General features: G+C 36.1%; 2 protein-coding genes across 2 annotated transcripts; both read left to right on the forward strand.

Moving 5' to 3' along the window:
- Nucleotides 1-3,833: 3,833 nt before the first annotated feature.
- Nucleotides 3,834-8,337, forward strand: LOC143536248 (transcription initiation factor TFIID subunit 12-like). The gene is made up of 8 exons (XM_077030282.1): nt 3,834-4,165; nt 6,074-6,238; nt 6,357-6,881; nt 6,948-7,022; nt 7,457-7,535; nt 7,617-7,681; nt 7,770-7,805; nt 7,890-8,337. Exons 1-8 carry the CDS (start codon nt 3,983-3,985, stop codon nt 8,019-8,021), a joined length of 1,260 nt encoding a protein of 419 aa, XP_076886397.1. The 5' UTR covers nt 3,834-3,982; the 3' UTR covers nt 8,022-8,337.
- A 1,502-nt stretch (nt 8,338-9,839) lies between these two features.
- Nucleotides 9,840-10,160, forward strand: LOC143536261 (uncharacterized). Its single transcript, XM_077030292.1, has one exon. It carries the CDS (start codon nt 9,840-9,842, stop codon nt 10,158-10,160), a length of 321 nt encoding a protein of 106 aa, XP_076886407.1.
- Nucleotides 10,161-15,743: the final 5,583 nt, after the last annotated feature.

Here is a 15,743-nt window from a genome sequence, read left to right on the forward strand (position 1 = left end):
TTTTTAGCAACAATAAAACGTTTTCAAGATACAAAAAATTTTGTGATGAAGCTAATTGTCAATGGTTGGGGCCCAATTGGGATTGTCCAACAAGATGGAACTCGACTTGTGATATGTTTGAGAAAGCCATCCAACAAAAAGAATCACTAATTGCGTTTCATCAAATAATGTCAAGTAGGGGTAAATGTGCACCGTACGATCCTAGAAACTGGTTATTGATTGAGATCGTTACGGAGGTCCTTCAAATTTTTAAATCTTGCACAACTAGTTTATCCGGGGTTTACTATCCAACAAGCCCCATTGCTTTACCAAAAATTGCTGTCATGTGCACAAAGTTGAGTGAACTTCATTGTAGGGGTGCACCTTATTTTGATATGGGTGTAAAAATGAAAGAAAAATTTAGAAAATATTTTCAACAACTACCCGCTGTTTTGACATGTGCTGCTGCGTTAAACCCTTGCATAAATGTTGGTGGTGTTGAAGCTTTAATAGAAAAAATTTGTGATGAGCTAGAGTTAAACGACGATCAAAACCCCTATTATAACCAAACTTTAAAGAATGCTTTCAACACCACCTTGTCTAACATGTATGATGTTTACCTTACAAAATACGGGTCGTCTTCCCAAATTCATGACTCGTTAAGAGCTGTTGCCCAATCCCAATCCCAAACCGACCTTGAAATGGGGATGTACTACATGATTTGGGAAGACGCCGGTAAACGTCAAAAGGTAAACACCCCAAGCAGTGAACTTGGAAGGTATGGTGGTACCAACTTTGTGAAACACATGACTCCAGATGAATTTAGAAGTCTTGATTTGCTGGCTTGGTGGAGAGGTAAGGAGGATGAGTTTCCGATCCTCGCCGCCATGGCCAAAGATTTACTAACGGTCCAAGCTTCCACGGTAGCTTCGGAGTCTGCTTTTTCTGTTTCTGGCAGGGTTATATCGATTAGGAGGACTCGACTCACTCCACCAGCTGTAGAGATGTCTATTTGCTACAAGGATTACTTGGACTCTTTAGATAGGGCACAACATCAACGCTCACTCGAGGGGGAAATGGACTATGAGGCGGGCTTGTATGAAGACGAGGTCAATCAAGGACACACTCAACCAATGACCGATGAAGAAGCCGCGTACGACGATTACCTAAGGAATAGCTCGGGATCGGGTAGCGATGAAAATAATGAGTAAGAAACAGCAAGTTGTTAATGTAATCGTGTCTAAGCATTCTTTAATGTTTGTATTTTTGAGTTACGAATATGCGATAACGATTTAATGTTTGTATTTTTAATGTAAAAGCTATAAATGAAAGTTATGTATTTTTGAGTTACGAATATGCGATAACGATTTAATGCTTGTAGTTACCGGTTTGCCTTGTAGTTACCGGTTTGTTTATACTGTGAAAAAATAATGGTTATTTAAAAAAAAAAAAAAAAAAAAAAACCGGTTAACCGGTTAGACCGGTTATTAAAAAACCGGTTAATAAAAAAACCGGTTTATTAACTGGTTCTAACCGGTTCCCAAACCGGTCCTAACCGGTTTGACCGGTTATGGTTTTCATACACAAAAACCGGTTATTAACCGGTCCGGTTATTAACCGAACCGGTTTTTTTCATGGACGAAAAAAACCGGTCCGGTTAATAACCGAACCGGTTTTTTTAAAAAAACCGATTTGTGCACCTCTACTTTATGATGATAAGTTAGGTATTTGAAGCCGGTGGTCAAGGGAATGTGATTGGTGGAATTGTCACTGTCCAGAAGATGCTTTTCTCTACCTGAATGGACACGTAATGGGATTCGATAGGAGGTGATAGCTAACCATGTGCGTTGTTATAACAGAATGTCCAGTTGTCCTCTCATGATTGGTTGCGTTATCACGTGCTCTCCACGAAGGAGAGTATGTCATTTTCAGGGAATACTTCAATCAATCCTCTAGAAAGAAGTTGATTACAACTGCCTTACTGACGCCACCTATTTATTCTTCCGCATTTATGGGGCTTCCGCATCTGCGGGAGGTTCCATATTCTTTTAGGATAGCCATTTGGACTCATCTTTTTTGGTGTGTATCCTCTGCGTATTATGCAGTACCGTAGATGACCTGCGGATCTCTTCTGAGGGACTCCTGAATGACCTGTGGATGTTACCGCATGGGTTTATGGGGTTTTTTGCTACCCTACCTCTATAAGCTTGTATGTTTTTCTTATTTTATATTATTATACGCGCTTAACTTTTAACCCAAAAACATATATTTAGCAAAACGTGTTAACACAACTTACTTTGCATGCATGATGCAAAGTAAGTTTGTGTTAAAACGTGCCCGGGTCAAAAACAAGTTCACACGATTAAAAGTATGTCTAATTCAATTCAACCCACTTAGCTCGTTTATGACACGAATAACACGTTTTAACTAATCTTGTTAAATGGGTTAGCATATCAACCAGACACGTTTGAGACTAGTTCTTCAAAATGACGTGGATTCATTATTTTATAAACAATTAAGTTCATCATAATTAGTTTCCATCCCCTAATCTGGATTGCAATTTCTGATAACTTTTATTTTATTATGTAAGTTATGTCTTGATATTTATTGAAGGCGCTAATAGTATATAGCATTAGATATTGTATTAAAAATGTCATGTCATTCATGTAATTAAACTGCTTATATTTATCCGTGTTAATCATGTCAAATCATGTTGTTCATATTATTGATATTTGGTCGTATAATTGTAACAAGTACCCCTCTTCAAACATGTGTGTGTTTAAGTTTTAAGCAAATGATACATTTAGTTTTATGTGTTGATGTAAGAACGAAAACATTCAAATTACTCATGACACTTTAGCTAATAAAAAACAGAATAACAACGTCCTTCAACTTAATGTTCAATCAAATCTCCCAAATACTATAAAAACAACTTAAACAAGAAAATATATATCTCCTAGCTGGTTTAATCCTACGGACTAGGCATTCAAAGACTTCAAAATTTAAATAAGATATAAAGATAATCATAATATTAAAGATATAATTTAGTAAATTAAATAAAAAACAAATCTTCAATTCTCGTGCATCATATGTTGTGTTCAGGTTGAGCATATATACCACTAACACGTAGGTAGGGATGAGCAAAATGAGTACTGGTACGGTACCGATTTGATACCGTTAGTATTAAAGTTTTGAATTTTCGGTACTAGTACGGTACTGAATTTCCTGAATTTTACCTTCAATACAGTATCGTCGCGGTACCAAACCAAGTATGTTGTTACCAATACCTGTACCCACTAATCCATACACACATAGCTGGTCCAAGGAAGGAGTAGAAGGGGTGAGGTGGCAACCATCCAGTATCCAACTATATCTATTACTAGGGGAGTCAGATGTGCATAGGTTGGTTTAGGATAACCATATCTAATCCGTTATAGTGGTTTCGGTTAATCGGTTTTGAAGGTTATAATGAGTCGGTTAACCGTAATCTAAACAATGTAATTGGGCCAAAAGTTTGGTAATATTAGAAAATACTACGTTACATAATCCAATAAAATATATAATTAATAATATCAATAGCAAATATTTCAAAAAAAATGACAATATATAATCAAACAAATACGGTTATGTTGATCACCCATAGAAATAATCATCGGTATTGAAAATAAAAGAATGTATTACAAAAAAATTAATCGAGAGCTTTGCTTAAAAAATGATAGAAGAACTTCACCGGACTTAGCCCCCTCATAAACAAACCCAAATCACAATTCCAAAAAACACCACCACAATGGACCAACCACCACCACCACCATCAACCACCGCCCCACCACCAACCACCACCACCACACCCTCACCCTCACTCCCACCACTCCCCCAAAACCCTAAACACCCAACTCACCACCTCCCAACATCCCAACCACTACCCTTACCACCACAACCATTAAACCCACTCTCCAAAACCCCATTCAACCGCCCATACCCTCCATTCTCACACTTCAATTCCATGACCAATCACTCTTCTTCCTCAATTTCGCCCGCCCAGAGAGGCGGAATGGCCCTTGGTGTCCCCGCCCAACCCTCGCCCCAGCCCCCCTCCTCGTTGACTCCCCCTTCGTTCGGCTCGCAGTTCGGGCGCGGTGGGAATGTTAATGCACCTGATTCTGGACCCACCACCACCACTCCTCAGGTTTCCCCTAATTATTTGTTTTTTTCCAATTATTATTATTATTATCAAATTGTTAGCTGAAATTAGGGGCGTGCACGGTTTGGTTTGGTATTAGCTGGCACCGAAACATAAGTTGTTGGTTAATCTAGTTTAGTAACCAATCGGTTATTTGGTTAGTTTTCGGTTCGGTTCGGTTAATTTCGAGTAACAACCACACTTGGGCTAAAGTTTTTGCTTAGAAATACATGCATAGAACATGAAATACATGAAGTGGAGGTATAAAGGCTAGAAATATATCAAAACTGAAAATGTGAGTGGTTCGGTTTGATTAAATTCGATTAACAAGGGTACCAAATTGTTGAAATTGCTATCTGAAATTAGGGGTGCGCACGGTTTGGTTTGATATTAGCTGGAACCGAAACATAAGTTATTGTTAATCTAGTTTAGTAATCAATCGGTTTACGGTTTGGTTTGGTTCGGTTATTAGACTCAACTGAAACCAAAGACATTGGTTAATGTGGTTTATTAACCAATTGCTTTTCGATGAGTCTGTTGCTTTATTCGGTTAGTTTGTTGGTTGTATGTTTAGTTTGGTTATTAGACTCAATCATAATCAAAGTCATCAGTTAATCTAGTTCATTAACCAACCAGTTTTCAGTTAATCGGTTTGGTTTATTCGGTTAGTTTGTCGGTTTAGTTCGGTTATTAGCCTCAATCGAAACCGAAGACATGAGTTAGGGTGCGTACAGTACCAGCACGCCTGAGGTCCAATTTGTCAACTGAAATTAGGGGTCTGCACTCTGCACTGCTCTCAGTTCATTTATCTGTGTTACCAGTTAATCTAGTTTATTAACCAATTGGTTTTTGGTTAATTCGTTTGGTTTATTCGGTTAGTTTGTCGGTTTCATTTCAATTAATACAAAACATGGGCTAATTTTTTTCTTAGAAATATGTGAAAATATGAATGGTTCAGTTCAGTTAACAAAGGGTACAAAATAAAGCCGATAACAGATTTTCGGTTAATTCAGTTTCGTTTTGGTTAATAGTTCGGTTATTGCTCGCCCCTACCTGATATTGACTGCTTATGTTAGCGATTACTTATGCCAGCATTAAAATTGTTATCTGAAATTAGGGGTGTGCACGGTTCGGTGGTTATTAGCCTTAACCGAAACCAAAGCTATCGGTTAATTTAGTTTTGTTAAGTAATCGGTTTTTGGTTGATTGGTTCAGTTTATTTGGTTGGTTTGTCAGTTTTAGGTTCGGTTAATTTCGAGTATTAACCAAACTTGGGCTAAAATTTTTGCTTAAAAATATAGGCATAAAACATGAAATGCATGCAATGGAGGTATAAAAGCTAGAAATATATGAAAAATTGAATGGTTCAGTTTGATTAAATTCGGTAACCAACGGTACCAAAAAACCGATAACTGATTTTCGGCTAATTTGGTTACTGGTTCGGTTCGGTTTCTTCGGTTTTTGTTTCAATTTCATTCTGTTCGGTTATTAGCCTCAATTGAAACCGAAGTCATCGGTTTATCTAGTTTGTTAACCAATCGGTTTTTGGTTAATCAGTTTGGTTTAGTTGGTTAGTTTGTTAGTTTTCGGTTTGTCGATCAATTTTGGTTAATAACAATCATGGTCTAAAATTTTGCTTGAAAACATGAAATGAAGCCATAAATACATGAAATGGAGCTATTAAACATGAAATACATGCAATGGTGGTATAAAAGACAGAAATATATGAAAATATTAATGGATCGGTTTGGTTAAATTCGTTAACCAAGGGTACAAAAAAAACCGATAACCGATTTTTGGTTCATGGTTAAGTTATTGCGTACCCCTACTTGAAAAGCTGAAATTGACTACTTATGTTAGTGTTTACTTATGCTAATAGTGTAAATTTGTTGATTTTGTATTTCAATTGTATAGGTGAGGCCATCAATATCTGGAATGCAGGGTGTAGGAATGATGGGGTCTCTTGGTTCCGGTTCTTCTTTGAGGCCAACTGGAGTCCCTGCGCCACATCCACAGAGACCTATGCCACCTTCTCTTAGACCACAAACAAGTGCTAGTAATCAATCACCAACCACACAAGTCAGTACCTTTGTGTTTTGTATCGTAATTTCATATTAAGTACCATAAATCTACCGCTATATGCTATTCATGATAAGTAGTATTTAAATATGTGTTTTCTTATGTGACAAATATATAGAATTTTCAAGATCACGGTCATTTAAGACACCCATCGGTGGCACCAGGGTCAGCAGCACCTAACAACACACCACAAAACACACAGTCTCATAATCAGCCGTGGTTATCCTCCGGAGCACAAGGAAAGCCTCCACTACCACCAGCATCATTCAGACCACAAATGAACCCTCCAACGTTGCAGCAGAGGTCCCACTTACCACCTCAGCAACAAACCGCCATGTCAGCATCTACACAGCAGCCTCAAACATCCTCATCTTTGCAGTCACAACCGTCTTCATTGTCACAGCAGTCACAAGATCAGCATTACTCGTTACCACCATCGCGGGTCCCACAAAGTCTGGCCCATCAGCAGCAGATGGCTAGGAACCTTGGGTTGGGTAACCAAAGACCGTTTGCTCCTGGTATTAGTCAATCTAGCCCGGTCGCACCACCGCCCACGTTTAACAAACCGCCACCTGCTGTGGAGCCCACCGAGTCTTGTACCAGGATTATAAGCAAAAGAAGCATCCAAGAGATAGTTTCTCAGGTAACCGTTTTCTTGTGCTGACTTTCAAAACTGTTGACCATTTATTTAACTAGTTGTTATGAACAGATTGATCCAGCTGAACGGTTAGATCCTGAAGTGGAAGACATTCTTGTTGATATTGCTGATGATTTCGTTGAATCTGTGAGTTCAATTTCTCTTACAAGTAAAGCAAAGATTAAACATCTGCAATTTAATTTTGAATTAATTACATGGATAGTCTCTATGGTATGCACTGATTTTGGTTTTTGTTTTGAAAATTATGCCTTTAGTTCATGAGTTTGCGAATTGTGACAAATAATGAAGGGTTTTTTAAATGGATGGGGGGTTATTTTGTTTGTTAAATTTGAACAAATGACAAAAATACCCCTATCCTTAGGGGTATTTTGGTCAGCTTACAACCACTTAACAGTCAAACTTAGCCTCCATCTATATTAAGGACCATCTTTGTTACAAATCTGCAAACTAATGAACTGAAGGTGCATTTTTTCAGAACAAAAACCAAAATCAGTGCATATCACAGGGACTATCTGTGCAATTAGTTTATTGTAGCTAAAATTATAATTTCTTTTTTCTAGGTTACAAAGTTTGCGTGTTCTTTAGCCAAGCATCGTAAGTCAAATACACTGGAGTCAAAGGACATTCTTCTCCAACTAGGTTAGAATTATAGAATTTAATCAAATATTTTATTTTTTTGAGAATTATGATATTGACAAAAGGTGTAAATGGTTGTTTCAGAAAAAAACTGGAACATGAATCTTCCCGGGTTCAGCGGTGATGAAATTAAGTGCTACAAGAAACCAGTAAGACTGTTTATATATCTGCATTTCTATTTTAATAAAAAAGGACTTATTATTAACTTTTGAGTTTGACATTGATATTTGGTTTCAGTTTGGAAATGATGCTCACCGAGAGCGTTTGGCTGCGGTATGTACTTTTTATGTGACTTTTATTGTTTTTTTAATCATAACCAAGTAACTAACACATTAGTTGGTTGTAAAATAATTGTAGATAAAGAAGTCGATTACTGCTGTTGAGACACCAAATGTAAAGAGTACGGGTGGACAAACTGGTGGTGGGGCTAAAGGTCATCCAGCTAAGGCGCCCGGTCTTGTAATCGGCTCCCCAAACCCAAAGGTTTGAGAAACCGCATAACGTTAGTGTTGTAGAGTTGATGAAAAGTTGTTAGTGCATGCCTGCTGGTTATCTTTGGCTTATGCTTTTGAAGATTTTAAGTTTTGAATTATAGGATCTATCTTGGTTTAGTTTCCGTTGTATTTTAAGTAGATAGCGATTGCAGCTGGCGTATGAGTATTTGATTATGGTGAGATATTAAACACCCAAAAGAGCGGCTGTTTACGGATGTTGAAATTATATGTTTTTAAAGTAGTTTCGCCCCTCGTCTTTCTGACTATCAATATTTTTGTATATAAGTTGTCAAAGGCTCTCTACGTGAAATCTCGAGTTAAAATCTTGTCAGCTGAACGAACCTGAAAAAGTTCAAACCGACAAGTCTATCATAATGAAACCGCGACGCTCTATCAAACTGAACGGACATTATGGTTGGTCCCAGTTCGAACCAGCTAAGAACACAACGTCTGTCAGAAAAACTAACTTGAGTAACCTCTTTCTTCTCATAAATGCTTTCAAAAAAAGAAAGACAAAAAAGTGATTTGCATGTCAACGTGGCTTACTTTAATTCTTATTAAAAAGTTGGTTTTAACCTTTTGTCATTTCTAGTTCTGGGTCGCAATCTCATATAGTCCTATGTTTCTAGATTTTTTTTTTGAACTACCATGTAGATTAGCAAAGTTGACTGATTCATCCAATCATTTCTGTTTCATATTCAAGAGAAAACTAACTATATGTGAGAAAACCCCTCGGGCCAACCTTGAACCAATCTATGTTTGTCACGTGTAGGAATTGAACCCAAGACCTTCATTTTCTTAACTGGAGTGTTTGGGTGTCTCACATCAACTATTTGGGCTGGGGATCAGTTACAAAATCACGTATTATGTAATCGTTGATGTTTTCTGGATGAGTATAGAATATTATATCATTTATTTCATATAACGAGTGGTCGAGACTCTAGCTTGCTAAAGTAACTACCTAATCGCAACACGGTATGCAATATCTAACATTTTTAATCTTGAGTTTAAAGGAATTTAAGTGAACTTGGTTTCGTATTTATCAATCCATTCATCTAAAAAGTTACACATTCGATATGTTATATCTTAATACGTGTTTTTAAATCAAACATTTAAGTTGTTAGATTAATATATTATTAAAGTTTACATACATAAAACACAACGTTTAGAAATATTAAAATCACATATTTCCTAAATATAGTACTATGTAGTCATGTTTATACATCTTCTTCTCAATTTTATGAATCATGTGACTATGAATCAAAGTTTGGTTCAGAAAAAGACCATGTAACCAACACCTTAATACTTAAATAAATGTCATTTTTATAGTGTGTCCGATACTATAAAAAATACCTTCTTTATGTTTTTGATTAGCTGATATATATATCTAAAGTAACACTAAGAAAACACAAAGGTAACAAAACCAATATGATACACTAAAAGAAACATAAATAGAAAGTATTATAATCATTTGTTAGCATTATTTGACTCAATCAACATTTGACTTTTTGTAATATTTTGAAGTTGACCTACACCACCAAGAACTGAAAGGAGTCACTCAACCATTCGATTAAAGCAGTTAAACCAACCTTTGGGCTCAATTAATACTTGCATTGCATCCTCTATTTTTTTCATCTTTTTTTTAACAAAAATTGACATTTATCTACCCCATTGAAAACAACCACTTCAACTTCCATCCCTTTGTTTTTCCATCACCATACCAACTCCAACAACCAAACCCTCCTCCTAATCAACCTAGAATCCCTACCTATAAAACCCCCTAAAACCCGAAAACATAGTATCATCAAACATCATGTCTAGAGTTCATTCATCAACTACATTGGCCGAGACACTCTCAATGTATTGCTCATTGTTCTTGGTGGTAATGTTGGTCTTAAGTTGTTGTGAGTCGTCTACTATGGAAAATGAAAGAATTGTGAAACGGGTTCAAACAAATGTGGGAGATTATAGGCCGTGTGATGAGATTTACGTCGTTCGTGAAGGAGAGACGTTGCACACGATTGGTGAGAAGTGTGGTGATCCTTATATTGTTGAAGAAAACCCGCATATTCATGATCCAGATGATGTGTTTCCGGGACTTGTCATCAAGATTACGCCTTTCAAGAATCGGTAGATTAGTACTATGAATGTTTTCTTATAGGGTGCATGTATTCGTAACACCCCCCCCCCAAACAAAAACAAAAAAAAAAACAAAAACAACATGAGAGGGAAAATGGTGGGGCCCACCTCCAAGTTTGCGAGAAGGGTTATGTTTAGAAGCACCCTTTTTTGTTTCCGTTTAATGCATGGTTTATGTAAATAAAGTTGTTTTATCCTTTCATGGAAATGAAGTAAATTTTTGCTTTTTTCTTTCTTTTTACAATAAGTTTGCATAAGCTGGTTCCAATTTACAAATCAAATACAACTTTCAGATTTTTTCTGAAGGAAGACTAGGATTTTTGTGATCTCCAGTTCTATCTTGAGGGCGTCCTGGTTTTACCGTCAGTGGACCTTCGGATGGGTGGGTTTTCTTCGGAACTAGAGATAACTTGAAGGCGCTTAAGGGCTCCGTGCGGCTAGGTTAGGCCAGCTGGCAGTGGCCTTTTACCATTGGGGTCACCTCGTACAGAGTACCTAGCCAACTCAATTTGTTGACCGTTAAAAAAAATCAAATACAACTTATTGTATAAAGCTGATTTCTTCTAGATTTTTTCTATATTTTAGAACTACTAAATTACTAATTTTGAAATTTAAGTGGGTTTTTGGGGGAACCAATGGGCCTAGAGGTGCACAAATCAGGTATTAGAAAAACCGGGTTTGGATATGATCGGGCATTAGCAATATCTGGGTCGGGTCCGGGTATTGCCTCTAAAAACCATACCCTATGTATCAGGTCGGGTATAGAACCGGGTATTTGAATACTCTATTTCCGGGTATTGAAAAAACCATATTTTCGGGTTTTTTCTGGGGATTTTTCGGGTATAGATTGGAATTTTTTAGGGGTTGCACTTTTTAGAGTTATTTTTCGGGTATTTTTCAGTTATTTTTCGGGTAATTTCGGGTATAGATCGGGTATTTGAAAAACCCAGTTCCGGGTATGGAACCGGTTCGGGGTTTCGGGTATTACCAGGGTACAAATCGGGTTCGGTTCAGGTACGGGTTTTGGTATTAAATGCATACCCTATCCGTGCCCTACGGGTAGGGTCGGGTACGGGTTCGGTTATTAAAAACCCGGGTATAAAAAACCGGTTCCGGGTTTTTCTTTTGGGCTCAGGTTTCGGGTTTGGGTTTTTTTTGCACCTCTAAATGGGCCTGCTTCGGATCAATAAATTGCAACCAACGGGCTGAAGTCAGAACAATATAACCCGAATGCAAACTAATTTAGTTGGCCCAAGTAGAAAATATGCAAATTACCCCTTCTTAGATGAACCCTTTTTGTGATTTTGTCTTCCAATATAACTGCATACATTCGATACGGAGTACATAATATAAGAGTATATTTGAAGTAGCATTTGAACATCTACCTTAAATTATATATTTGAAATACATTCTTTATGTTAATTCTTGACAACTTGATTTGAATACATATTTAATTTCTTGAATACTTGCGTAATTAGTGTTGTAGAAGTAGATGAACTTCTCAATGATACTCATGAAGATGCAATTGAGCATTTTCAAAAGATGTAACAATGTAGAGGACAATTGTAATCGAGGTATTTTTTTTTTATATTGAAATGTTTAATGAACCATGTTATTTTACGTCTCACTAATTAATGGGATGTGTTATAAAGAAGAGAGAAGTATAAGTGTATAACATAGTTTGAAAGAGCTTTTTTTTGTTAGTTTTATTAAAAGGAAAATTGGATTATGATAATCCAAACTATGACTCAGACCAGTGATAATATTTCATACTGTCAAGTTAGCCATAGACACTCCTAACTTTTGCATTTGTTTCTAACATGAATCCCAGTGGCATAATATGCATAAACTTACAATCAATTAATATTTGATTTCCACTCGATTTTCGCTCATATGTGTTTCTCTATTTTGTTCATAAGCATCATTGTGAGTGACATCAAGTCAAATTCAAATGTAAATCAATGACAATTATGTTATTGGAATTGAATTGTCTTTAACAATGAAAGTGAAAGACTGAAAGTTAGAACAACCCGTAAGTAGTCGAAACGATAGAATGTATGTGACATCCGTCAAATTCGAGTCTTGAGTTGTTTTCGTTTTGTAAACTTTTATTACGTGAACCCGACTCAACATTTTTATAACATTATTTATTTATTATACAATATTATATTATATATTTCGATCACCAATAAATCGATGTTTTGTCATATTATAGTGTCGTTGAGAAAACATAGAGGGTTTAATCTAATTTTCGTAAACTCGTTATAACCTTGAAAACCTTTAAACTCATATTAAACATTTATTGAAACTTGAGGGGCCACTTTTGAAAATATGTATATATATAAACAACAAACATAACCTAACCCTAACATCTTATACATACTAAGCCCAGCCGCCGCCACCATTGAGCCGTTTTCCGGCGACGGCGGTCCGGCAAGCCCCGAGCTCTGGCCGTCTTCCCTCCCTCGTTTCTCCGACCATCTCAGCCGCAAACCACCACCCACAGCCACCACCACCAACCTCGCCACTCCACCTCCTGCCGATTTTCCGGCCACCATCTCCGACGATATTCCGGCGACACCCCACCACCTCCACTGTCGCACCACCACCACCGAACACCCACCATCCTCCCTTCCCCTCTGTTCGCTTTTCCGGCGGCCGGAATTGACCTCTCACCGCAGCTCTCTCTACTCTCTCTCTGCCTCTCCCTCTCACCGCAGCTCTCTATCTCTCTCGTCTTTCTCTCCCTCCGCCTTGTCTCTCTCTCTCTGTATCGTTTTTCCGCTTCGGCTTCTGTTTCTTCGTCTTCGGCAGGTTTCGACTCGGGTTTTGTTCCAGGTGTAGAGCCAACCTCATAAACATCTAACAGGTAAAGTAATATTAGGCTTGGGTGTTAATAATTTTATATATATCGATTATAAGTTTGAAATCGTTAATAATCGGTTATATATTTGGTTGTATACTTTGAAACGGGTTGGATGGATTTTGGTATTGTTTTGAATTGGGGGAAAAGATAAACGATCGGATAATGGATATGTTATCTTTATTATGGGTTTAAATTAACAATTGTTATTTTGGTTCGGTCGGTTGGTACATAAGTTGTAGAACTAGAGGTCACGGGTTCGGGTCTCATCCTAGACAGGTTTCGATGTTATTTTTATACTTAACAAAACTTTATTACTATTAATACTAACATTACTATATAAAGATTGTTATTAGTATTATTTTGTATAACATACTATTATACTTATTAATTGATAATATTATAATTATTGTCGTTATTATTATAAATATAAAATTGTTATTAATATTATTAAAAGTCATAATATTATTATCTATTAAAATCATATATCATCATTAATTACTAGCAATAGTATTAATATGGTTATTTTGTGAACTCGTTTAGAAATCGAACCAAATGATATCATTTTTACTATCAATATTACTTATTACTATTACTACTTATATCAACATCACTTTAAATTTGTATCAAAGACTTTTATTCCTTAACTATTAATATTAGTGTTATTAACAATAATTATTGTTATAATTACTATACTATATTAGTATTATTAGAAATAGTTGTTGTTATCATCATTATCTTACATATCTATATATATATATATATATAAACACACACACACACATATATATATATAACATATCTCTTTAGAATTATTATTATTATAAGCTTTAATATCAATTCATTCTTATAAAACCGAACTCTTGATTTAAAACCCGTCTTGTTTCTATTTTGATATTGGTTTAGTTATTTAAAAGTCCAAACAAAATAATATTATTTTCATATTAATTATCATTTAAGTACGAGTCCCTAATCATTTACAAATTAACCGATAACCCGATTTACTACGAACCGTCCCAATTATTTAGTTTTATTATGATTTCAAGTTCATTAATATATATTACATTATTTATTTTAGCTAAGGTGTTTATCGTTTCAAGTCGGATCTGTTCGTTTATCGTTCGAGCTTCATTTATTTATCTATTTATTTCTCGGTTCATCAATCGAGGTGAGTACTTTCATACCCCTTTTTCCATCTTCCGTTTTGGGGTGACATTTCATACTTATCAAACTAAATGCTTATTTACTTGAATCTGAAACCCACAAACATGATTGTGTACTTTACTTGAATAAATGCTTGATTTGGTGTTCTATGCTTACATGATTATGTGTTTACGTGTTTACAGCTTTCGGTTGGTGAAATCTATAAATCCTATACCATTTGGCAATGGCAAGGTGTCGTTAACGTAATGCAATTAACGATATTCTATTAAATCCTATACTACTTGGCATCCCCTTGTAGCTAGGTGGTGCTAATGTAAGCTTATTAGCAACTGTCATAAAATCCTAGACTAATTGCCAATAGCTAGGTGTCGTTAACGTAATGCAATCAACGATATTCTATTAAATCCTAGACTACTTGGCAAACCCTTGTAGCTAGATGGCGCTAACGTAATTCTATTAGCGATTGTCAATTTATCCAAGTTATTGCTTTTATTTATTGTTTTGTATACAAGTTTTGTGGCATTTTTATTACTATATACTTATATGCTCAAACTTATGAATTGCTCAACAACCTTTGTGCTGACAAACTTTATTTTATGAAATGTTACAGGTTTGACTTTTGTTGACTTGAGAGCTTGATAAAAACGTTACCAAGACCTTTAGGATATTAGTAAAACGAACAATATAATTGTTACTTGTATTCGATTTGTTTGTGTAGACGAGAAGTGTTGTTTATCGATTTGTTGAAATAAAATGAGTTAAATAAATATTGTCACATTAAATAGTGTCTTGTGTATTTGTCCAATTACGTTGCACCCAGACATGTTCCGCCTTTGGTCGGGGTGTGACAATGTATATATCAGCCAATGTGTCATGGTTTGAAATATTAAAATCCAAGGTTCATTATTAAAAGACGTAAAGTAAGGTTTCTGTTGGATTGAGTTGCCATCGTCATAAACAATTTATATAAAAGACGTAAAACTAAAATTCAATCATACACCAATTTTGTTGAAAAAGTTGACGGGTATATTGCCATTTCTGTAAAATGTTGATTACAAAATATGTGTAGCAACTCTATTTAGGGAGGTACTTACTAGTTAAAGGTGTATATATGTGTAGCAACTCTATTTTGGGAGGTACTTTTTTGAGTACTAAGCTGGACCACATATATACACCTTTAACTAGTAGTATTCTTTGTATAAAGCTAGGATGCTAACGACTCTGTTCACATCATACTAAACTGTTTTAACTTTGCTCTGAGGCTCTGAGCATCTGTTTGTAGTACGTAGACCGTAATACCAGGGTTTGACTTTCTTCTTGGGCCCACTCTATACGTATTAAACATGAGCTTAGATTATAGCGTTTTGGGCATAAAACGCCGGGGGCACCCCCCCTTCCCTGCACCACCACCCACCCACTCACCCCACCTTTGTGAGTAGGCATTTTGGCCAAAGCGTTTTGTACACAACGCGATAATGGCACAAATTTTAAAACATTTGACGTTAAAAACGGTCATATTACCGCTTATAAAATAAAAAAAAAACAAAAACA

The sequence above is a fragment of the Bidens hawaiensis genome, unplaced genomic scaffold, assembly GCF_021521415.1.
Source record: "Bidens hawaiensis isolate Kalapana, Puna unplaced genomic scaffold, B.hawaiensis_p1.1 tig00010770_1, whole genome shotgun sequence".
NCBI lineage: Eukaryota > Viridiplantae > Streptophyta > Magnoliopsida > Asterales > Asteraceae > Bidens > Bidens hawaiensis.

Bases quoted from the DNA above. Each gene is read 5' to 3' on its own strand.
- LOC143536261 (XM_077030292.1), top strand. From the start codon at position 9,840: ATGTCTAGAGTTCATTCATCAACTACATTGGCCGAGACACTCTCAATG.
- LOC143536248 (XM_077030282.1), top strand. From the start codon at position 3,983: ATGACCAATCACTCTTCTTCCTCAATTTCGCCCGCCCAGAGAGGCGGA. The intron at 7,536-7,616 runs GTTAGAATTATA...TGGTTGTTTCAG, and splicing joins GGACATTCTTCTCCAACTAG to AAAAAAACTGGAACATGAAT. The intron at 7,682-7,769 runs GTAAGACTGTTT...ATTTGGTTTCAG, and splicing joins TTAAGTGCTACAAGAAACCA to TTTGGAAATGATGCTCACCG.